Source organism: Agelaius phoeniceus, chromosome 1 (assembly GCF_051311805.1).
Source record: "Agelaius phoeniceus isolate bAgePho1 chromosome 1, bAgePho1.hap1, whole genome shotgun sequence".
NCBI lineage: Eukaryota > Metazoa > Chordata > Aves > Passeriformes > Icteridae > Agelaius > Agelaius phoeniceus.
The window spans coordinates 54,738,058-54,763,680 of NC_135265.1; the positions used below are offsets into that span (position 1 = coordinate 54,738,058).

Here is a 25,623-nt window from a genome sequence, read left to right on the forward strand (position 1 = left end):
AGTGATTACGTCAGTTAGTTAAATTTAAGTTTTTTCTTTATCAGTTCTTTTATTTTGGTATCAATGAAGTTGACTTAGCAAAATTACATCCTTCTTTGCAGATCAAGATGAAAGTCTAGGTTTTTGATCTACATAAATGTCCATACTGCAAACTATTGCCTAAAATGATGTTCCTCTTTTAAACCAGAAATAATCTGATTTTTCAATTCCTAGTTGCTCTCCACTGCATGTCCCCATGTTTCTTTCTGGTCAACACTTACTCTTCAGGATATCACCATGTTGCCCCTCTGAAACAAATCTGTTTAGCCTTCTCACAAAACCCTTGAAGAGAGTCTCAGGCAGAATTATCTAACACAGTGCATCCTTAAAACACAAAACCACTTACAAGAACACATAGCAAAGAAAAGTCTTCAGATGAAAAATCGGTATGTGTCTTGATGGGAACTGGTCATGGTATGTACCATGACTGTAAATCAAATTAGAAAATTAACAAATAACAGTTGGCAGGAAATGCACAGTACTCTTGCCCCTGGGCTGCTGTCCTGTAAAAAAACCCAGTGATTTATTAAATATACTTAACATACATGAGAACAGTCATAACAGCCCTCCACAGGTTCAATTCACTTTTTTGTAAGACACTCTTTGCTCTTTGGGTATAAGGTACTGTCCATAGCAGATGAACAAAACTATACAGTTACTAAGCCTGGATATTTTACTAAAGAACAGAAAATACACCCACTAAGAACAATTATTGAACAACCAGAGCAATCAAAGAACATCTACAGAGCAAGTTACAGTTGCTTGTTCTGTCTTCACTATTCTATTAAGTCATTATTGCCTTGATTCACCAAGTTAGTTAAGCATATGTCTAATTTTACGAACATGAATAATCCCCTGAAGTCTCATGACTATTCACTCAATTAAAGTTAGACATATGCTTAGGTACCTTGATGAATTGAAGCCCATAATTGCCTGCAGTTGTTTCTGCCAATTTTCTGCAAATAAAACCCCAGAGTTTTGCCAATGAAAATGTGATACTATAATGCTTTTATCACTGCAGAAATTAATTTTATTTAATATTTTTTCTTTTAAGTCTGTTTTTCCACCCATGGTTCTAGGTAAAGTGGTCATCAAAGTTGATATAACAAAGAAAATTGCATTTTAAATGTAAAATATATATGAGGATTTGGTTTCTCTTCCATTAATTTCTAGAAAAAAATCTTCTAAAGTATGATGCATAAATCTTGGAGAAGACATAGGAGACTTGCTATTTCAAGTAGTTGATGTTGAACTCATTGGCCAGAGTCATAAACTGAAGAGCATGACAATTAATGGAATGAGTACAAAGAGGAGTTTCACTTCAGAAGTTTTCCAAGATACAAAGCTCTTCAGTTCTTGAAAGAATTAGGGTCCTAGTCTAACTGCAGCACCCCATGAAGTCTAAGGAAAGATTTACATCAAATTTTGAGAGGTGGATTAAACTTTTACTTCTCATAAACTATCATCTTCCCCTTATTTCAAAAAAAAAACCCCACATACCTGGCAATACCTGCTAAAAGTTTTTATTTTTTAATGATTCCTAAAAGATAGGATTAAAAATAAAAGTGAAGGGGAAGGAATGTTAAAAATATATATCTTTATGCATAAACAGAATGAAATCCTTTTAAACTATGTTCTTTAGATCTATTAAGACTTTCATAAACATATTATTAAAAACACAGTAACTCTAAACAATTTATAACACCACAATTCACAGCCTTCCTGCCTGATCTAAGGCTAAGTCAGAAAACAGCTGTTATTCTGTGGCTACAGCTTAACTAATTTGCACAAGAAAGACATAATTATCAGTGGCCAAAAGGTACATAGTTTGTTATCCCATCTAAAAAGTCAGTATTCAAAAATTTGCCAATAGCAGTACATTTTGCTGGCAGAGCAATACTGTTGGTGATGAAGAACAGCATAGATAAGTTGTTAAAAATGCCCGCAAAGGAGAAATAAAAAAGGTTAAACTGAGAAAAGTTTGAGGGATTCCTATCCCTTATTCTCTGGCACTACATCCTTTAAAAACACCTACACTAGACTCACACCTGTAAACTACAAACACATATGGCAGCAGTAGCCTACAAATTCTCGCCTCATCTGACATTTTTGATTAAAGGAATGGTAAAGGCTTTTCAATTCTTCATAATGAATTATTTGGACACATGCTTTTTACTTTTCTCCCTGGAAGTCCTGACATTTCCTTATATAAAGACATGAGTATAGTCCACATTTGCCCACAAGGTTTAAAAACAAGTAAAATACATGCAGAAGTACATACATACTAGTTCTACTTTTGGAACTAAATCCAAGAGTTCTGAATAAAATTCACAGTTTACAGCGTGTATATAAACCACGCATCCTGCTCCCACCAAGCTTATCCACCAAAAGACTTATCAACTTCAAAAATCAAAGAAATAGCTACAAAAATCCCACTATGGAGCATTTAAAATTTTATTTCAAAGAGAAAAAAGGTAAACTGGCACTGCCCATATATATATAAAGAAGTGACTACTATTTCCTACAAACTCGTCTCAAAAATTCACAATCAGAATTCATGCCCTGTTCCTGGATCATACGGGAGAAAGGGGAACATGCAATCAAAGTTTTCAGATATATGAATACTGTAGGGGAAAAAAAAAGGTGTGGTGGAAAACTAATCTGTAGTAGCTTAACCAGCTTACCCCTCCAAGATTACCTAGAAGAGGCAAATATGTTTGTTATTAATCTAACACAAGTATGACTTCACCAAGTGGACTTTTCAAACTGCATTCAGTGCTCCTAAAAATACCCTTCCACAGCAAGTCCTGCTATGTGCAGCAACGTAACACACAAAGTATTTCTCATGGCAACATATGGTCACTTCATAATTACCATTTTGGGTTAACATACTTAAAATACCTCTAAGAATGATTACTGGAAAAATCTGTTTGTTTCACTGAATTAAAAAACCTATAAAGAAATACCTATCATTTTGTTGTTACTACATTACTTCACAGTTTACCCTTGAGAAAACAAAAGAGGAAACTAACCTGATTTTCCACTTTAAACTATGTTCTCTGAGCAACTTTAGTGTTAACATTTCTGCTAAGACTATCACTGCTTCCAATTTTCCCCTGAAGCTATGACTGTTCATGACCACAGTTTGTTAGAGTGATATACTGAACTTTAAACTTTTAAGAAAATGCCACAAACAAATCCAAATAAAGCAAGCATGCACCTGCTCCCATACTTAATTTTTCTCTGCATTTGGTGAGGTTGTCGAGTCCTCTTGTTAAATAATAGCTTGAATCACATCCTGGTTTTAAAAAAGGTATCCACAAATAGTTCCTTACAAATCTCTGTCCTTTTCTTTCAAAAGTTTTATAACCAAACAGGGTTCAGCTCCTGCAATAACTCTACAGATTGTTTCTACCCACACAAAAAAAAGCAGCCTACTTAATGCACAATTTATACTCAAAATGTGTAACGCTATTTTCTAACTGAAAACAAAATCAATTGTGTGAAGTCTAGAGTTCATAATAACGGAGAGAAAATAAAATCCAATATATCTTGTTCAAACAGTAAGTGAAATCAGGAAAGCTCACAAGAAGCAGGAGGGGAAGTTCAACCCTCAACTGAACTGTTACAAATGGCAAAAGTAAATTTAGGGCCTTGAGGGGGAGAGCAGAGAAGGATGTGAGGGCTGAAATCCTGCAGCAATTTTACAATTGCTTTTTACAAATCATTCATTTCCAGATGACGAAAAACAACTTTGCAGACAAGGCAAGAACACCTGAAAAGGAATAAAAAGAAACCTTCTCTACAAATTTGTCATCTTTTCATTTTTAATTGCCCTCATTACTGAAATTCAGAGAAACAGTAAGAACATATAAAGGAGAATAAAGCATTTTAAACCCCTTCCTACTAGCCCATCCATGATCAGAGAGAAAATCACCTTATTTGGAATTTATTTTTCTTTATTCTGCGATATATTCACTAAGACATAAGTTCCAGAATCTACACTATTTCTGCTCACCCCCATGTCCACACAAACAGAGCCCCAAGCAAATAAATACTTTTCCTGTTTATGTTAAAAAAATTATGCAGGATTTCCTGAGAACATGATTTTCAAATTAGAGACAAACCCAACTGAAGAGTATGTGTTTCCTTTACCACAGGAAATGTAGTGGATTTGGTTTTAAACTCAATTTATATATCAATTAAAAAGCTGGAAGTTCTTATCTGTGACTGAGTTGTGGCAACTTTTGAAAGTTGAGGAAAACAGTTCTCGAACAAGTATTTAGCTGTTGAAAATATCTTTTAGAAATGTTAAATTTAATAACTCTCCAGTGCATGTCTGGGATTTCTTTGTAATCTTCTTGAGCAATGTGTAATATTTTGGCAAAATCCCAGACCCTCACAGTTAGCAGTAGTAGAGCAAAGGAAAGGTTATTAAGTGAATTTGTTGTCTCTCTTTTTTATAAGTTTTAGAAACTTTAAACATAAAAGAAATCTTGCTTTACATTAACTTCACTCTGTTGCTGCATTCCAAAAACTTAGTGCAGATTTGCATGTGCTCCATATGTATCTTTCCAAATCTGCCTTACCTGCCCTAAGCAATTATTGTGCATGTGCTGACCAGCTGTGAAGAAAGAGAGAGGAGGGGGGGAAGGGGAAAGGGAAAACAACTGTGCTGCAGACTTGGAAAGCCAAGAGCTGAATTTCCTGGCTTACCCTGTGGCCCACTTAATGTCTCCAGTCAGGTGACCAAAAGAGGCAAGTAAATTACACAGGAGCAGGCAGTGGATGTCAAACAATAGAATATAGCCACACAAAATTCCAATTTCCTTTTCTAGTCACTGTAGTCTCAATGTGCTTGAGTTAAACCCTAGCTTGGCAAATTTTTATGGTTGCTTCTCCACTTACTTGATTTCTAAGAGAACTGAGCATGATGTTGCAGTCCATATACTCCTTCTTATTCTAAGAACTTGGTGAACTTAGTATTCTTAATTTTATTGACAGATTAATCTGAAAGGGCAATACTGGCCTCAGAATGTTTCCCTTACCACTAACACGTGATTTAATGTGATAGAGCTCAATGCAGTGTGAATCAATTGATTAAATCCTAGTTATATGTACCTGCATGAACCACAACTAAGAATCTGAGTTTTTATAAAGTAAATGTAGTAAATACATTTGTTTACTTAAATACATATGTTTACTTAAATACATATGTTTACTTAAATAAAGTAAACATAGCGAGAAGAGGTTTTTACAATCATTCCACTGGTTCTTATACTTAACCTGAATTTGCAGCAAGATATGTTCTGTAAATGAATATCAAATCTTGGGCTCATGGATGATACAAAATTAAAGAAAAAAATGTCTAGCTTGTCTGACTTTATTCATAATTTTTAGTACTCATGTTAGAACAAAACAGAGAACTAGAATGATAAAAAGTAAATTCTGAACTTTTAGAACTCTATCGCTTCCAGCATCCCTTTTTCTGAACTACATTTTCACAATTTTATTTTCTATCACTGGCCGCTATTCATGAAGTATGGACTCAGAAATGCATTGAAAATAATGGATATGATACAAATTACTGTTAAGCAGGAAAGCTTAGCCCAAATGGCAGGGAGATATTCTTGTCTTTCATCCTTTTTCTGGTTACTTGCTTGAAGGGCATAGCTCTTACTTGGTATTTTAGTCCTATCATATGCATTGGCAGTGTTTTAATTTCTTATTTGATGCTTACCAGCTATAGCTTATGAGCTATAGCTTAGCTCATCAGCTCAAAAAAGCAGCTGTCTGCAATATGGGTTCAGCTATTCCCCTATTCTGCTATACTTCAAATATTTTTTTAAATTGTATGCTAATCCCTCAACAGTAAAAAAGTAGTACTATATTAATTCACATGTGGCAAACACAGCGTCTTCCCTGCCTGAGCTGAAACTGCCATCACGCCATCACTCAGCCACCAAGAGCTGCCAGTTCCACTGCAGCCACTTCCACAAGGGTTCCAGAGACATTCAGTCTGCAGCTTTCCTAATGCTCATTACAACCCTTTTACTTACATGTTTTAAGACACTCTTGGAGTGCAACATCAGAACAACTACAACGGATTTGAACAGCATTTTAAATTTAGTGGATACTAGGTTTGTCTCTTAGCAGCCTTTCTGACATGAAAGGTGTGCTTATTCACTAGAAGACATGGGTGCAGAGCTTGGAAGCAATGCTATCAGAAATGGTTTTGGGGTAGGGATGTCAAGGGGAGCATGTCTTGATGGAATTACAGCAGATGGTACAGTGAATGATTACATTATGCCAAGGCACATACTGAGAATCACTCGGATCTCCCAAAAATCATAAAGCTGGCTTAAAAGCCATGAGATGCTCTAAAACAAAAACTATCAGCATTTCTCAATTTCAGTATTTTTGGAGCTTCAGGGAGAAGCTGCCTTTCCTTCCAAGTCCTGATGAGTTGATACATTACTGATGAGTCTGGTGAGTCTGATATACATTAGCAAAAAAATACCATTTACATCTGGACAGTAAAGTCTTGCTAAATCAAGAACAGGGTCTTGATTCCCTCAAGGAACTGAAATCAAAGATGAAAAAACCAAATAACTGACTAAGCTTTTATTAAAATGGAGGATAGACAGAGTCTAGCATGCTGCCAAGTCAGCTTCAGTAATTATGCAAAGGAGTCAGCTGTCTTCCTTCTTTTTCACCAAAGCAATTTTTGGAACTCATAATATAGGGGGAATTGGCACATTCATCAAGACAATATTGTTTTAACTTCTGTTTCCAGGTGAAATTCTACAACTATAACACAGAAATTAATCAACAGGTCTTACATGTCCTTGAAGCCACACTAAACTTGCACTTTTAAAGGATTCAGTTGGATTTGGGTGACTAAGTCTGCATGTCTATGATGCTGGGCACAGTAATCCATTTCAGTGACTAAGTTGGAGTGTCTAAGATGCTCAGCACAGTAATCAATGCAATCTGAAACTAACTGATGACCCTCTTGATTCCTATGAACATTGACAATCTCCAGGAGCAACCCATCTGCCTACTATTTGCATTCTGCAATGTGTTCCTATTTTAGTTGCTTGGTATTTGCATTAAAAGGATACCTATGACTCCATTCTGCACTACACAAACATATACTCAGGGAATTCATTAGCAAGGGTACAGTAGCACACCAACATGGCTACATACAACGAAATTTGAGCTAGATTATGAAAATGCTGTGTTGAGAGCATACTTCTGAAAACACAGTGTTTTCAAGCACTCTGCTAAAGCACTTGCTAAGATATTTTTTCTAGAATCCTTGCAGCTGAGTCTGAGGAAGCTGCACACTATCATACTGGGAACAGAAGAGAGATACTCGAGATTAGAAATGTGCAGAGTGATTGAATTAAAAAAAAAAATAAAATCAAGCAAATTATATGTCAGCACTTCCCTCTCAGAAGGACACACATACATTCACCACCAAACAACCAGAGGAAGGGAAACAGCCAAAATTGTCTTCCAAAGTTCATATACATTGACTAAGGTGTGTCTCTGCACACCAGCCTACAGGGAAGGGCAGTACAATTTAAGTAAGACCACACGAGAAAACAAATTATCAACTGATTGGATATCAACCCAAAGGGGTTATGAACTCTTTGTCAATCTGAAAAAATACTATCAACTATTCATGGATCGTTTCAATATTCTCATTAAAAACACAGATATGGAGAGAGGAAAGGACATACATCAACCTTGAAGATCCACAAAACTAGAAGGAACTGCAAGTACTAGGCTGACTAGATAGAACTGAAAATGTTTGTAGCTAACTGGGAGATGAAATCTGAAAGCAGAAGGTAAAATTCAAGAATGAAAATCAGTTGGGAGGTTCGACAATTAGGCCTGAGTAATTCATTGACATAGATAATTTGTATGCAAGAGAAAAGGATCCAGAATCTACGTGTTTCACAAACTGAGTATGAGTTAACAAAGGCTCCTTTGCAACAGCAAGGTAGTATTAAAGTGGAATTTTAGATCATCAACAGAACCCAAAAGATTCACAAAATATTCTTTCTCTTGTACTTCAAGATGATGCAACTGGAACTGGAGTAACGTACTGCATTTGGTTCTGGATGCCACAAAACTGTTGTGTTCCAAAAGGAAAGGTCAGAGATTAACAGTAAATTCTAGAACATGTGATCCAAGGGGAAAGACTGAGCAAACTGGGAACATTTAGCCTAGAGAAGTCTGAGACATACCAGCCTATAAGATCTAGAGGACTATTGAAAAAGAGGAAAGATTTCTCTATTAGAAATCTTTTCTTAATATCTGATCTGAATATTCCTAGCATATTGCCTTGTGTGCCACTGAGATAATAAATAGTGAAGCACTAGAATTAACTGCCTGAGGGTTGCGAAGTCCCAGAATAAGTCAGGCAAATATCTTTGTAAAGCAATATTTTTAAAGATTATCTTACATAGAGAAAAGATAGCCCCATCCAAGACTGTCTATGATTGTTCCCTGCTTGCAGCACTGAAACTAGCTCCTGTACATTGCATTGTTCAATGCCATGCAGTCACAGCCTGCAAGACACAAATCATCTCTTTTCAACATCTTATGAACAGCCTACTATTTAAATAGAGACCAAAGAGGAGAAAAGTAGAAGGAACAGGTCAGCTCTTTAAAAGTTGAAGCAGGGGCATGCAAAAGTGCCCTACTCAAATCCCAAAGACAGCAATCAAATCTCAAAACATAGACAGAAATGTGATTAAAAAAAAGCAGCACAAATTCTGGAAATAACTACTACTCTGTTACTTGCTGTAATCTGGAACAGGTGATTTCAAGAAACTGCTCTACCTTGTATTAAAAATGGATTGGGAGCACTCTCCCAAAAATTAGTGTAACATTAAATGAAATCATAACACCCAAAACAGAAATAACACAGCTATTTTGCATGCAAACAGAACTAAATTTCTTAGTTTCAGTCCAATGTCTTGACTACAAATCATTTATTTTATCTTTTTTAATCTGACAAAGGCTTATACGACTCAAGCTCAAGGAAGCTTGCACAAGTTGTACAGGAAACCACTATAAAAACCACTGACATTCTCAGTTGCTTTCAGCACCTGGTACTTGAAAAAAGAAACTATTTAACTGTTTTCTCATCATCATTATTACTCAAAACTGTTAAATGGCAGGAAATAAACTACTTAAGAATCTCCAAGAGGCTTGAAAAGGTAACAGTGAAAAGACAGCATAATTATGCAGGAGTGCTAAGAGGTTTCACTAATAACATTCGCTTAAATGAGCTACCTGATCAGACTCTTAATACAAATATACATATTATTGCTGTCCATGGCCTTCCTCATTATTCATGGATTTAATACATCAGTAAACACTGTAGGTATAAAACTAATCTAGATTATTTCCTAATATCAGGAGTCATGTGATGGCCATTTATACTTCCTATTTATCTCCCAATTTCGACAAAATGGTGAATGTCAACTGAGCATGTAAAAATGGGTAACATCAAGAACAAACAAGTGAAATCATAAAATTACTTCAAGACATTCAGTCCTATATTACATCCTCAAATAAAATACTTTACGCTTGTACACAAAAGAGGAAAAAATTATTCTTGGTTTTGTGAAAGCACTAAAATAAGACTCAGGGTCCATTGCTCTAAGCCTCAAGCCAAATTAAAATGCAGTCTCTGCCCCAGTGAGCTAAGTTAACAACTTGTGTATACTACAAAAGCCTTTGTTGCATTGTCACAACTATTATTCATGGTCAAAGCTCTCTAGACACTACCATAACCATATATGCCAAAAATAAATTTGACAAGGTTAAAACATGTCTCTGATGAGAAGAGACATGATCATACATTGGTATTTGTAGTATTCTATATTCCTTGTCTATATGTTAGGATTTAACTGTTACATAGATTCAGCTAATGTTTCTCTACTTGAAGGAAGTCACATCAACTTCCTATTTATTATTATGGCCATTCCACATGAAGAACAACTAATATTAACCGACAGCAAATTAAAGGATAATCTTTTGTATGCTTTTTATTTTTTTCTAGAAAAGAACAGCCTTTCCACTAAAATAATTTAACTTCCACTCTTTACTGTGGTAGCTTTCTAAAACAAAAAATAGAGAAAATCTAAAATACAAAACATGAAACACAAGTTGGGTCTTCCATACTGTTACAACTTTTTGAAATTTCTAGCTTCATCTACCTAGAAACACCCAGGAAGAAACAGATGACTAATGATGTAAAACTAACATGCCAAAAATTAAAACGTTCACCAAACCACACAGGGACATCTCATTCAAAATTTGCATACCCTCAACTTGCTGTAGCTGACATAAACCAAGATCAAAGTCAAGCAATTCATTTGGCTTCTGTTACCTCAGACTTAGAGGTCACTCCAGCAGAGTAACCTCATTTCTGCAGGCTTCACTGGACTTGGAGTCATCAGTGTACCTGATAACTAACAACTATTGTGCAAAATGATCCACAGTGAAGCAAAACAAAAAATATGGAATACAGACAAAGGAAGCCCAAGAACCTTTTAACAGTAAATCAAAAGGAAGCTGCAGCTGGTAAGCAATCAGCAAAGTTTAGGCATAGAACTATATGCTGTTCTCCTGCCCTGGCAACAGAACACCTTAGATGAAGGAGACATTACAACACGTTGCTGATAAAAACTAAAAGCAAGCTATTCTTGGGTGCCTTAAACACATGTGAAAGTTCTTTGTGTTACTCAAAAACATGTAGAATCCACTTAAGACACTTGGTGGATCTGGACACGTCACTTGAAGAGGTGATCAAAGTGGAAATCATATCAGACATAAAATCAAAAAGATACAAGAGATGTAAAAAATATAGCCTTGGGGGAAACATGAATGAACTGACTTCACATAATCCAGGAATAAGAGCACTGTAGATGTACATATATTTACATATGTAAAGACTTGCTAGACACAACATTGTGATCAACTGCCATAACACATCACTAACTTTATAACCAAAAACCTATCACTAAATTCAGGTTCTATCCTCCTTATTGAAAATAGAGTTACTTCTTTTACTCCTCGCAGTGGGCATGAAAATCTACATAAACAAGACTGTAGCATGTATTGTAAAACTTCTGGTGAATAGAAATTGGAAAAAACATCTGTCAAAACTATCCTAGATATAATGAAGAAGGTGAAGGTGTAGACTGGATAAAACTAGTTGAGATTCCCTTGGGGATACAGATGCAAGATCAATTTCTCTAGTTTAATTTGTACTAGAAGAGTAAATTCCAGACAGTGAGTACTGCATGTTTTAGGTGATGGTCAGGAAGTATGATTTTGTCAAAACAGAGAACTACTTAAAAAAATTTTTTCTCTCACCTTCACCCTAATCCCTCTCAATACAACAGAATTACTACTTCTTAAAAAGTAAAGAAATCAAACCAATTCTGGTAATAATAGTGGTTTAATAATAGAAGAGGCCTTAGATTACAATTTTAAGGGTTTTTTTCCATCAAATTTTATTAGTGAAAGCATTAAATAATTAATAATTAAAAATACCTGTGTTAGCATCATGCAACATTATATGTATGATTGAATGTAACAAAAGGCATGAGAAACAACATTTAAAAACACTGTATAGTTAAAGCATATGTACATAACCAGATTTAGCATTTAAATCTTCAATACTTTGGAAAGACAACAGGAAAGATACTTCTTAAGTTCATAAGTCATTTTTGAAAATAGGACAGAAGCCCTCTCACTACCCTTCCCATTAAATTCTCAGGAGTGGCAGTGTACTGGAGTACCACAGTTGTGATTCCAGTGGAGCTAACCTTATTGTAGCAGTAAGGCAATAATTTTCAAGAAAACGGTATAGCCCATATGAAATTTATTTGCAGGCATCAGTGCTTGGAAATTAACTTAATGACCAGGTTTGATGAAATGTCATCTCACTGTGAAAAGAAGGGGTCATCTTGCAAAGTAGCAATCAGGTTGTGCACCAAAACTTTATGAAGCAGTGCTTAATATCAAATATATCTAGAGATACCAAACAAGCTTCACAAACTCTATTGACAGATTGACCTGCCCTGTGAACATCCTCAACACATAATGCAAAGTCTTCCATCAAAGAAATGAAAATAGATGTAGTTTATATAGCAACTCCATTCATTGGACTACCTCTGGAGAGTCCTGTTTCAGAGTTTCATGGAGATAAAGCACAGACTTCGAACATATGCATTAAATGTGAGCAGAAATGCAATTCTCATGCTGGGAGAAAGAAGAATGTTGTGATGAGATGTGGGGAACAAGCCTTTCTTTAGGGAAGTAAATGCTATGTGAAAGTAAGTGGTTTACATTCTTGAGGACAATATGCAAAAGAGCGAAACAGTTTTGAACAGCTTTATGTTTCTGGTGGCAGATGGCTCCCTTTTGGCTGAACAGTGTTTCTTAATCAGGTCTATGAGTACAATGAACCTTCACATCGCTGAAAGAGAAGCATCACTCTATTAAAATCAAGTTCATAAGCAAGTGTTAATCCCCATGCAAAGTAGCATTTATCATTTTTCATGCAAGTGCTCATTCCAAGAGGATTATCACTTCCCCATCTTGCCCTCTGGCTGACTACACAGGGCAGAGAAATTCTTTATTCCATATGGAAGGGGAAAGGGAGGTTGGAGGAAGCTGTGATCTCCAGCTTCCAGTTTCACTATAGCTGCTCCAAGCTGAAAGTGGGAAAGAGCACAGGCCAACGTTGTAGCATTTGCTCTTCAATGAGAGTATGGATATGGCTTCCCAGAAGCTGTCTAGCAGTTACTAGCACATGCTGTACTACAAAGATGGGTGGAGGGAGGCAGGGGGTGAAAGAACTCTTTGCTGATATCAGTCAGTACAGATCCTATCAGCCCACCCAACTGAATACACAGATGCATTTCTGACCTGTCCACATACAGGGTATTTTATTTAAGGTAGATTAAAGTGATTCTAATTTAAGTCCCTCAGATATTTAAGCATCGTTATGTGGCAAAGATATGTAAGTATATAAATCCACTTGTGTAAGTTTCTGAAATTCGAGTTCCCTTTCCTAACAAGATATGCACTTTTCTAAAGAACTGCTGTTTTAGTTATATAGAGCTTAGAAAAGATCACATTTGGCGTGGAATTTTATTAATCACATGATATTTTTGTTTTCCTTTGGGGCATAATGCCCTGACATCTATGCTCATGTCTCTCCTTGCAGAGAGTTACCAACTACATGCAGCTCACCTGGGTGCTCTTATATAACACACCTACTCATGCAACAATGAATGCCATTCTAAGCAAAAATAGGCAAAGATGGGAGTTCTAGACTAAATTATGTGTCAAACCCATCACAGAGAGAATCCTAATATTATTTTGTAACATGCCACACATATATAAAGTCAAAAGCACTGCATATAGAAAAACAGCTAATAATGTTAGTAATTTGTATCCACCATCCTTTGTAGCTCTTCAGAAATAAATGCTACAACAAAAACTAGATTACATGAATGACATCTAGTGGACATACCTTTCCATAACAATCAACTTTTCCCAACCAAAACTGACACAAGCTTCACATGGTAAAAATAAGCAGCACAAGGACCTATTTATGTACATGCATATACATTTTTTTTTAAATTTTATTTTTTTTATGCAGGACGATTATGTCAAAAGTCATTGAGCAATGCTGATACACAGATTTCTGAGTTCTCTTTCAGACTGTTTAAATATGTTTCAGCTCATGAGTGGCTGCACTGTATAATAATACAATGACTATAAAACATATGTTAAGAAAACAAAAAGCAAAGTTCATTCTTCTGCCTTGGATCCAATAAACAGATTAGAAGAAAGCAGTGATCCACCTGCAGTCAGTATCTCCTCTACAATCCCACAGATCCTGCTTTCATCACTTTCCAACCAGCTACAATGTGAAGAGCCCTCTACTGATCAGGGCTCTGTTAAGCTGCTCTTCCAAAGAACTAAATTTGACATGAATATACAATTCTGTAATATTCAGTAGCCTTGTAACATGTTTGCTGTAAATACCAACTAGATCCCTCACCTCAGCAATGGGTAAATGTGGAAGAAACAATTAACAGTATACATAGAAGACAAATGTCCACCAAATGACATTGAAAATGAGTATACTTGTATTCCTATCCTGGTTTAATTCGAGTTTTTCTCATGTATCCATGGACAAGTGACAGGTGAATAATCTTAATGTACATTCAATTTAAATGAGTAGAAATAAATATGTCAGTACGAACACATATTCAAGTACATATACAAGAATAGCCTGTGACATTTCCCAGAAGGAAATAAAAAATGAGATTATCTCTGTTGTCAACTATCCTTCCTTAACAATAATTGTGATTATCCATGCCTGTTTTGAAAATTCAAAGTATAAGTGACATTTAAAAATACCTTGCAGGCATTGCTTAAAATGAAATGGTCCAGGGGGATTTCCTTCAGAAAAAGAAAACAGTGTCATGTTTTCAATTAAAAATTCAATTTCAGTCTGAAAATTCCCTTTGTACAGGTAGAAGCTGTCTGTGTGCATACAAGGTCAGCTTCTTTAAAGTGCTGTTTCTGACAAGAGAGGATATATATGAATGAATTTATAGCTACATCTCATATCATACACTGAGAACATATCCAAAACTGCCCAAGGCAAATCTACTGGACTGGTTTCCAGACAGCTGCTCTGCCAGGGGAGAGGCTTGACAACACACTGAAGGAAAATCCCCACAAAATGATCAGTATAATGTTGTCAGGTTTGAATAACTAGAATTAATTACTCATCATTTATGAGCTTTCTACAGAGATCGCCACAGATGATTGCTATACTTTTTCAATTACTAAAATGGCAAGGAAAATCCATACTCCAGCACTTCTTACCAAGCAGAGTGCCAACTCCTCCATATTCACAATAAGACCAAATCATCTGTGAAAAGCGCATAGTGGTTAATGTCTTCATACTATAGTAGGAAACATCTGAAAAAAAATCTAGTAAAGAAAGCTACAAATAGAAAATTGTTCAAAAAGAAAGAAAGAAAGGGGAAAAGTCCTGCAAATTATATTCCTCTTTTCTTGTTTTACAGAATCCATTATGACACAAGTTTTTCTGGTTTCACTCTTTCTTGTGCCTTGTAAGATAAAGACATAAGGAAGGACAGAGTTAAAAAACAACCTATAGGTAAATAGATCAAGGCCACTAAAGTATTTGGCATTCCTCATATGAGTAAAGACATTGATTGTGAGGATGGCCAACTGTTCTTTGGAAATATTATCCATGTAGTGTGATAAAACACGCTTTGCTGCTTGAGAACATAGATCCTAGTCAGCTGATCTGTGAATACATTTGATTTTCATGTTTAGTGGTATGTATGCTTCACTGCTTGGAAGAAAAATATAGGAAAATGGAGCCCCAAGGCAGTCTAAGTAGTCCAGATGACTATTATGTAGATAACACTCACAGAGTAAGAAGGGTCATCTTTCATTGCCTGAATTTAAAACTTCCCCCTCCACAAAAAAGATCTGTATTTTACTATATTTCCTGTGCATAAGTTCCATCTTCTCCTAGTCTGGGCAAATATAGAGCAGAAAGATTTTCTTCCATTTTGAATTTATTTAAGGAGTGTCTCATGTACAAAACAAAACTTTGCAAATAATAAAAGTTCTATTCTTTGTTGCTTTTGATTCCAAGAGTCATTAACTGCAGAAGTATCCAATAAAACCACATAAAGGCAGACAAGAAAATGAGTACATATCACCATTCTTGGATGGAATAAGCAGTTTGAAATTTCTAAATGATTGACATTATTCTGCTGTCCTCTTCACTGAAAGAAAAAATAAAGGAGACTGAAGTTCTGAGAGATTCTCTAGAGCTGAGTTAGAAAAATTGGTGCACATTGTGCCTTTGTGTGAAAAGCATCTCTGCCAGATTAATCAGGTCAATAATCGAATTTCTCTGTTCCTGTGATGAGACACAAGTGACATGTGTGGGATTTTCTTTGTAAGACTCCTTAGACAGTATGAAATTCTATGACCAAAAAGTATGAGATGCAGATGATAAAAATAATGCAGAGATATTTTATCTAAGAATGTGCTCATCTTCCTAATACCCCATACCTTTCACTTCCTTGTGAGCTTATACTTTGATTTCCATAACATTTAACTGACTTTGACCCTGAGATAATTTCCTCATATGAAGGAAATTTTATGCTTAGCACAAGCAGAAGTTGATACTTAAAGAATCTAAGTGAGTTTGTAACAACAAATCATTAGTGTTAGGTCTGACAAGTTATTAAAGTGCATAGGTCAGTCAACAGAAAAGGTAATTGGTTAAAATAATTTCTTTACTGTCTCATGTTTTCAACTTCCATTTAGAATGGCTGTGCCCTTTGAATGTTCTGAAAATAAAATGAACTATACTTGAGAAAATCCTGTGAGTCTTAAAATCCAGAACAAAAATAAAATCATATTCAGTAGATATCTGCAAGAACTTGTTTTCTCAGTTTTCTAAATAGACTTTCATCATTATGGCCTGAGAGGAAACAGCTCTATACCTTTTGCTGAAAGTTTGCCTCTGCTCAGTTGCCCAGGGTATCTGATGGCAGAGTGACAAGCTGCCACATCAAACATCTTGTAAACATTCCACTAAGACAGATTTTCTCAGGAGAATGAATTCCAAGTGGATCAATTGAAAGATGAAAATGTGATTGTCCAGGTCTCAGAGAGCTACATTACTGAAACCACTAGAATGAGGGAAGACCTTATGACCCCAAGTGAAATACAGTAAGAACTTTACTTTTCAGCACAATTATGTAAACCGGATGTTTTGAAGCCTTGATTTCCTCTGGATAATCATGGAGCAGCTGTTGCTAAACAAGGTGTCTCATTATAGAAACTGTTTTTTTAAAAAATTGTACTAATTATATTAAAGATACAGCCCAGAACTCAAGGTTTGTGTTTTAACACTTGAAACCAAGCACATTGGATTCTGATTCCATTAACTATCACTGGAGTGACCTATTCAAGCCACATTGCTCTGATTAAACAGCAGTTATCCTCAAAGTAGGTAATTTCTCATTAAGGTCTCAGGACTCAAAAAAATATTCCTGATTTTGGCTGATAAGAATCTAGAGTACTTAATCTTTGTGGCACATTGCAAATTTCACCTCCATTGAAAATCTGTGGTAAATCTTTACAGTTAGTTTTACAGGAACCCTGGGAGACATTACATACTCAAAAGACATTCACATCTTTTTCTTTGGCTTCTGGTAATGAACACAGAGAACTGAAAACTCAGACATTTCAGATGATCATGTCACAAAGTCAGCACATTGACAACAAATGAGAAAAACCTGAAGAATATGAAAACCCTTGCACACCAAACTTAACATCTCAGACCAGACCAGGAACAGATTTCCAAAGATGATAAAAGTTTCAGGAAGGAGAAAACCCATCTTCCCATTAATGCTTAATTTTTATATTTTTAAATGCAAAGAAAAGTAATAAAGGTCAATCTAGAGAACACATTCAGGGACAAATTATGCTGGTAGTATTTCAATCAAGAAGCAATAGTGAAATTCAGTGAAATGACAGAGCTACAGTCAAAGGTAAATTTGACCTTGTAAATAGAAAAAAATAGAGCCATTTGCAAAGATATCTCAAACAAATTTATTCGGGTGAAGCTCAATAAAATATGAGCTACCATAACATTCAATATAGAACACTTATTGTAACAATTGTAAGCAAAAAAAGTACTTTTTATGTACATTTTTAGGATGCTTCTAACAGGGTTTTTTATTATTTTGGTCAGTGTAACTCTGATCATACATCTCTCGCACTGAAATATTATGTAAGTTATTTTGATTTTGCCTTTTTAATATCTCTAAGAGGATCTCATCTTTGCCCAGTCCTCCATGATTTAACATAACCTGACACTTTGTACAGGACTGCATGTTCTGTCTCACTTCATAATTTATTATCTGTATAAACACTTAAAATACAAAAAAAGAAAACAAAATAAAGGACATGTGAAAAAACAACCAGCAGTTTGCCACTGCCTAATTCTTTTGAAATATATAGAAATTCAATTTTCTGAAATGTGCTTTTCATAATTTGAACAAATTGTAGTTCACTTGCATAGAATGCATAAAATATCTTGGGAAAAAATTGTAAAGATTAGTGTAACTCAGCTTAGTAAGCATATTCAGTAAGTAGAATAAGGAATGAAAGTCAGGTATCAGAGATCTGTTCTATATTACAAATTGCAATATTACACATGAGCTGTATGAGAAACTGTAAAGCCAGTACAATAGCAACAGTTAGGGTTAAGTCAAGTTTATGAAGAACTTTGCAATCTAAGTATAGCTTGGGTTAGTAAAAAAAAAAAATCCTCTAAAACCCAAAATATTCTTATGGTTACAATCAGAATTGCAACGATAGTAGCTGATGCAATGTTAAGCCATAAGCACATACACACACAACTACATCCATAAAAAATCCACCCTAATTATTGGTTTATGAACAAGAAAATTAGATTAAATTCTTTTATAATATTGAGGTAATATTTCTAGTACCTACTACAGAAACAGCACACAGAAACACAGGAACCATAATTTTATTCAGATATTTTTCAAAAAAATTTTACTTTCACAATGACTAATAAAGATTAAATAAAAAAACAGCTAAAACAATCTCCTAGACCTAAAGAGCTGTCTATGAAAAAAGAAACAAAGGATACTCAATGTATGCTTTTCATTTTGACTGTGGAAAAACAAAGGCCAAAAGGACATAAAAGAATACAAGTTTCAGTTATTCAGCCAAATGCCACACGATGAAGATAAAATGCTTTGTTTACTCAGGTTTTTGGGTTTGCTTATACAAACTTCAGATACTTCAGATCTGTTTTATACTTTCAACATACTAAAGTTCAAAAGGCTTGCACCAAAAGGTCGCATCACAGAAACACAGCAGAGTGTAAATACCTGGTTACACTGGGTCATGAGAGCTGGTTCTGGAAAACTCACCCATACTGCTACACCAGTAGCACTGGAGACAAGAATACTGCAGGACTAAACTAATTCTTGCAGAAAGAGCCATAATACCTCCCCATTGTTCTGAGACAATTTGCCATCTGTTGTAGCTAATGCATAACAAGATAGTGGATTGTGCAGTAGTACAAGTATTGGAAAAAGCCTCCTAGATGAAGTAGACTTAGTCCTCACAAAACCAGCTCATTTTGGTTTTAGACCTGAGGAGGTCTGGCTTTTACTAGCTAGTGAAAGAGTTCTGCATAATAGTAGAAAATTTTTGCTTCAGATTTTATGGCCACAAGGAGCTAATCTTTCAGTTATGATCATCATGATCTTCACCACTGGGAAGACTATGCACTAAATTTCCCTCTCCTCCTGTAAAAAGAAAGGAGAGGGTAAAGATACTCAGCAGTGTTTAGCTGCAGTTCTCCCAAGTAAATGCTGGAAACTGCCCCTCTCAAGACTTAAAGGACTCTGGACATAAATTAAGAAATACAGGCTTTGCCGGCTAGCTACAAACATGACCACTTGCTAAGAAATGCCAAAAAATATGAAATAAAGCATAGATTTTTCTTATTTTTTCTTAGTTAAAAATATGCTCAAGTTTCTGTAAGACATGACCTCCAACTAAGAACACAAAATAAAGAGCTAGAAAAAAACAAAATTTTTTGTTTACTCGAAGAGTTTACCGTACTGGTCAAAAGTAAGATAAAACTTGCAGTGAGATTTTTTTTTTCCTGTGTTTGTTTATATGATGAAGGTCATGTTATTTTAAGGCATGTCAACCCTTCATTGGATGTAGCAGAGTATGAATTCTGCTGAGGAGATCTGAGTTCTGTTAAATTCCTTTTATCAACCTGTTGTCTCACTGAGGAAGTGATTTGTAGCAAAATCAATAGAAAATTACAAATATGTAGCACTGCCAGATTATCTTGTCATTTAGACTGCTCTTGTAGGCTCACAAGATAAAACCACCAACATTCAGAGGGAAAAAATTGAAAGATCTCAGTTTATAACTGGTATGGAATGGAAGTCAGGTAACCCTTAAAAAAAGGTTTCTCTGTTAGTTGAAAACCAATCAAGTCATCATGCTAGCTTTAAAGTCATCCAGTTTCAGCAAACACCTTTGATCTATTTCAGTGTTCTGTTACTAATCTACTGCTGATGAAGAAATATGCGAAATGCAGAAATGACAATGAACAACAGAACCTTGTCCTACCTCTATACAGACACATTACAGACTACAGGTCATGGGAAAAGTCAATTCTCAATCTCATAATACACAAAATAATGAATTCCAAGGGAAAAAATCCTAATGCTTTCTGCTTACCTGATATGGAACAATACTCCCATGAGCAGTACCCCAGCGTTTTGCTTCAATTTTGCAATTAAGGTAATTCGCTGCTACATGAGTGAGACATGCAACCTGGAAATGGAAAAAAGTATAGTATTCAGGAAAGCTGGAACTTCATTGACAATTTCTCTGAGATTTCTTTCTATGTGCTTTAGATACACAAGCTAACATATTTATGTCAGAAAAGTATCCTTTAGACATTATATATTTTGTATACTTTTTTACTATGAGAAAAACTCAGGCTATAGCTATATCACAGAACTGCTTGTTTAAGAACAACTCCATAAACTCAAAAATTAATATGCTCCCTATAACACCAGTAATGCTGGACACATGTAGCATTAAACTATCCTGAGATAAGAGAGTGTTACCCTAAATATTTTGCAGAATAGTCAGCTGCAGCAGTGTCTTGTCTGAAGTCTAGTGGGAAGCATGATGGATTTGTGGGATAGAACTCACCATTTCCTGAACCTCAATCCCATGCTTAAATCACAAAAACTTTTTCCTCAGTTACAAGATTATCTTTTTGTTTTCTCCATGCTTCTCATTTTACATGTCCAAGCTATGGAAAATATTTCTGAATTCTTCAGCTCCCCACATGTTCTGTAATATTAATTAAGTCGTGGGTCTTGATAAATCATCTGTCATTAGAAGATAAGGAGAGATTTAGCAAGTTATTAGGCAGACATAGCTGGAAAAGTATTAACTTTGAAGAAAATACAGCATACTAACTTAGGAACCAGAATGTGAGAGTATAAATATATATGTTGTAAGTATGATTATATCTTAGGAAAAACAAATGAAAATTTGTGATGCAGTAATGCATGAAAATCAGTGGTTCTGTTATAATCCATGGCAGATTCCTTATTCTTTATTCTTGGAGGGAATACAGTGTTTGATGATATCTGAAGCCAAATAACACAATAGAGCATTACAGCTACCATGGAAGGTTATCACTCATTCATCAGACACAATGCATTTTTTATTCTGTTAACTAGCTGCACCAGTAAGTGCAAGTGCTTGCCTCAACAGTAGACCATGTGAACAATTTTTTCCAAAAATATTATTTTCTCCATATTTCTCCCATTAGATGAAAGAAATTTTGCTTTGATGATCAAATTGTTTATACTATTTTGTACCTACTAATTGGTCTAGTCTACAACAAAACACACAATTAATTCAGAGATCACCATTCATATTCCAATATGTGAATTATATCAGAATTCTCAGGAATCAAAAGCTATTTCATTTTCTTGTTCTTTCTCTATGTATTCTGAAAAGAAAATGAGAATGTGTCACTGTCACATTTAAAGAAAATATTTAACTGTAAATCATGCATGGAGCAATTTAGTACAGCAGGAAAAAAACTAAGAAAATACACAGCAAATAAGTGTCTAACTACTGACAAAAAATTATATTTGTATATACTAACTAGAAATAAATTCTTTATTCCTGAGTACTTTTGGAAAACATTTTGTAGCTGGATTTCAGGTCCAGCTGTTTATAGCCAAGTATCACTTCATTTGGCTAAAATGTTGAACCATGTCTGTTCTTTGGTCCCCAGGAAAATCCCAGTAGTTAAGGAAATGGTACTGAAAGTATCTAGGAAGAATTTTTTTCCTAGTCTGCAACTTTTCTCAGCAATATAGAAAGAAACACCATGATTATAGAGAGAGTTAATGAGTTTATTAGTAACACGTAGCCTTGACCCATCATTCCTGCCATTTTTCACTTTGGGGTCATACTCCATAATGATACTTTCTCTACCACAGCAAATAGCTCTGCAGTGAGGATGAAATATTATTCATTAGATATTCTTCTGTATTTGCATGCAACACTACACAGCTAACACATTATCCACAAATTTCACTGAGTGAAGTGAGATGCATCCATTACAATCAGCTTTTACTTCTAGAGACCAGGAATATGCATTTAACTTTCCACATTTTCCATACAGGCAATGCTATACCAAACTTAACTCTGGGAAGGATGAAGTGAATTAAAACCTAGTGAAATAGAAATCCCAAAATATTGATATTGAATGCAATTGAGCCAAGATTTCATGATATTCATTTGTTTCTACATTCTATGCTATAGAATTAGGGATTGGAGTCTCATAAACAGAATTCTTCACAAAAAGACTTTTAACCCTAAAAATATACCTTCTTAGCACAAAGAAGGTATATCTTGCAAATTGCTTCAGCTTCCTGGATGAGATGAATGTAATATTTTCAGTAATGGAAAAAACCACACATCTAGATTTCTCCAAAGCATTTGTTCACAGTACAGGAAAAGGAAAAAAGGGATTAAAACATAAGGCTCACTAGATATTGACATTTGACCACTAAAGCATCTGCTTCATGCTTGTTTCAATAGCAAGAGACCAAAAATGCCAGGGAAGTCAGGGCTTAGTAAAGATGGCAATGTTGGAACTAACAGTTGCTCGGACTATATCAAGGTCTCAGTTCAACTTGGTACTTAGTATGAAGAATAATTCCATTTCAATCAATGTACTGGCCACTTGCTTGAATGCATATGCCTATGTAGCCTATAAAACTGGTTTGCTTATTTTTGTTTTTTCAATAAATCATGAAAGAAAATTCTTTTGGCTTCCTCTGACTTCCTTCTCTGATCTGAGTACCTTATTCACAGCCAAATTAGCCAGACAAAATTAATTATTAGCAGTAGCCATAGTATCATCACCAAGCTTATATAGACCAAAATAAAGTAAATATATCAATGTTTTGTGTTTTATATGAAAACACACTGTTGAGTGAACTCTGTGGCCTTTTGCCACATTCATAATAACTTTCTGACAAGTTCAGCAAACTTGAAGACAATTCTGTTTCTACTGTCCCATGAAACTTTCCCCTACCGTGCCTTTCCCTTTCCTCTCTTCCTGGCTCAGTTCATTATCTTTGGTCTTTCCAAAGATTTAGTCCCACTAAAAAGGGACTGTCCAAAAAAACCTTTCAGCATATACAATTTATGCAATTAATAAAGAACACGAAGAATTGATCTACCTATATCTTACAGCTGTTAAGCAAACTGCTGAACTACAAGCATACAAAAGATATCCCAGATGAACATTTTTATAGATGTTATATCCTTTAGAAAAAAATGTTTGTAAGAATGTAAGTCTATTTCTCCAAACTCCCCAGTAATTCAAGACTCAGGACCTCACTGATAGAGACACTTCTTGCAGTAGAAACATCTATAATGCAATCAATCTCTAAAACTGGAATTTGGGTACATCTGTGTGACATAGTCAGCTAAGTATTTTTAAAATCTATACTTAAAACTGCTTTCCTGAAACCTTATAGACCCACTTCTTTGCTCCTTTAATTAAGAAATAATCCTCAAAAGTAACCTTTGAACTTACAACATTAAAGCAGATGTAATGCAATGATACAGACATCTCTGTATTCATTTGCTTGTAGAGACAGATCTATGCACTGTAAATATGCATTATCAAATATCTACAGATAAGCATTTCTTTATTTCACGTCAGTAAAGGGAACACATTTCAACATTCCTTTCTAATGTTACTGTTGATGGCCAAATCCCATATTTGTGTAACAGACTTACTTAAATCAGAACAAAAAGAGAGCTGCATTAAGGTCTGAAAAGTTATGCTCAGATTATGATGAAATCAGACAGATGGGAAACAAGATATTAAAAGCCACAAGGTCAGCAGACAAAGAAAAGAGACAGAATTTCAAAAGATTTTTTTTCAAGATAGCACATCAAACATAATTTATTACAATGAGTTCGCTGAGTCAATCAATCATTTACATGCAATTTCAACAAGTGTATATGAATAACAAAAGAAGACAGGTAACTGGAAAGAGAAAATAACATTTTAATTATATTCTTTACTTTCTTCTCCCTCCAATTTTGTGTCTGCTGTCTTGCCACAAACCTTAACAATGCTTTGACTCTAAGCCAAGTTAATTTATTTCTGTCTCATTCTTTGTTTGCTTTTTCTTAAAGCAAGCATGTAGACTTACTGCACTGGCATAGGTAACTTATTTTATGCTATGCTACAGAAGTAGTAACACAATTATTAATTTATAGCTTTGTAGGAAAAAATCATTCTAGAAAATTCCATGGCCTTCTGTTACACAGAGGCCAATAATCTTCCATTTATACCTTTTCCATACTTCTGGTGACATATTAAAAAAATCTTTACACGAGAAAAGTGTGAACATAAGACCACAATCCACATTTGGTGCGTACTATAAAAGATCTCTTAAAATCACTGATCCTATGCTAATATTTACCTAATGACTGATTTTACTGGTTAATGTTTTCCCTAATAAGTATTTTGACACTAGTAACATTTAAGTTTGACTAATTTTGCTTTTGCAGTTATTCCCTCTTGCCCTTATGGAAGCTGTTTCCATGTACGTGTGCATCAAGTGACTCTCAGCTCCTGCTCCTTGAGTCATTTTTGCATTATCCAAAAACCCCAAAACCCCACATCAAAACCCAAAACCTCTATCTCTACCAGGCAACCCCCACTCTTCCAGCTAATTATGCAATTCCTAAGCATCAACCCAACTGTTTTCAGGACGTGGCATGACACCACAAGGCACAGTGGAGTTCTATCAGTTTTTGCACAGGAATTGTGTTTCAAACTCCTGCAAGTATTAACTGGTCAGCAGAAACCACAGCCTTGTTTAGAGGCAAGAGAGCTGCCACAATTCAAGGCAGCCCATCATGCAGGCGTCCAGCAGGAAACCACAGCATTCCCAGGTGCTACCAACAAACATCACCTTACATTCAGGCTTGTAAGGGCTGCCCATCCAGCCTGAAGTTGAGAGATCTGCAGAAGCTAAAAATCAGTTGAAGAGTGGCATACACGTCTAGGCGGGGCAGACATTCCCACCTGCAAGTACGCAGCAAAGCCACTGCCCACAAAGGAGCAAGATTCCACTGCTTCATCCGTCGTGTCCCTGCATCAAAGCAGCAGGTCTGGCCTGCAAAAGTTAACTAAAAAAAGTAAAACTACTATCACGCAGGTCAAGGCTTAACACTATTAAAGACAATTTTTGAAAAATGTCTGTGGTCATGTTATGAACACTGTGCTCCAGTAAAAAGTGTTTTCTACTCAGTAACACCAATATCTCTCAATGAAAA

At 35.3% G+C, this 25,623-nt stretch overlaps 1 protein-coding gene across 3 annotated transcripts in view; it reads right to left on the reverse strand.

The window, feature by feature from the left end:
* Window positions 1–25,623, reverse strand: part of SUGCT (succinyl-CoA:glutarate-CoA transferase) — a 313,980-nt gene that overhangs the window by 230,264 nt on the left and 58,093 nt on the right. For all 3 annotated transcript variants that reach the window (XM_054639787.2, XM_077179191.1, XM_077179180.1), the window contains one exon: window positions 20,458–20,553. In XM_054639787.2, coding sequence (XP_054495762.2) covers window positions 20,458–20,553 — 96 coding nt within the window. The remainder of the gene's footprint in view (window positions 1–20,457; window positions 20,554–25,623) is intronic.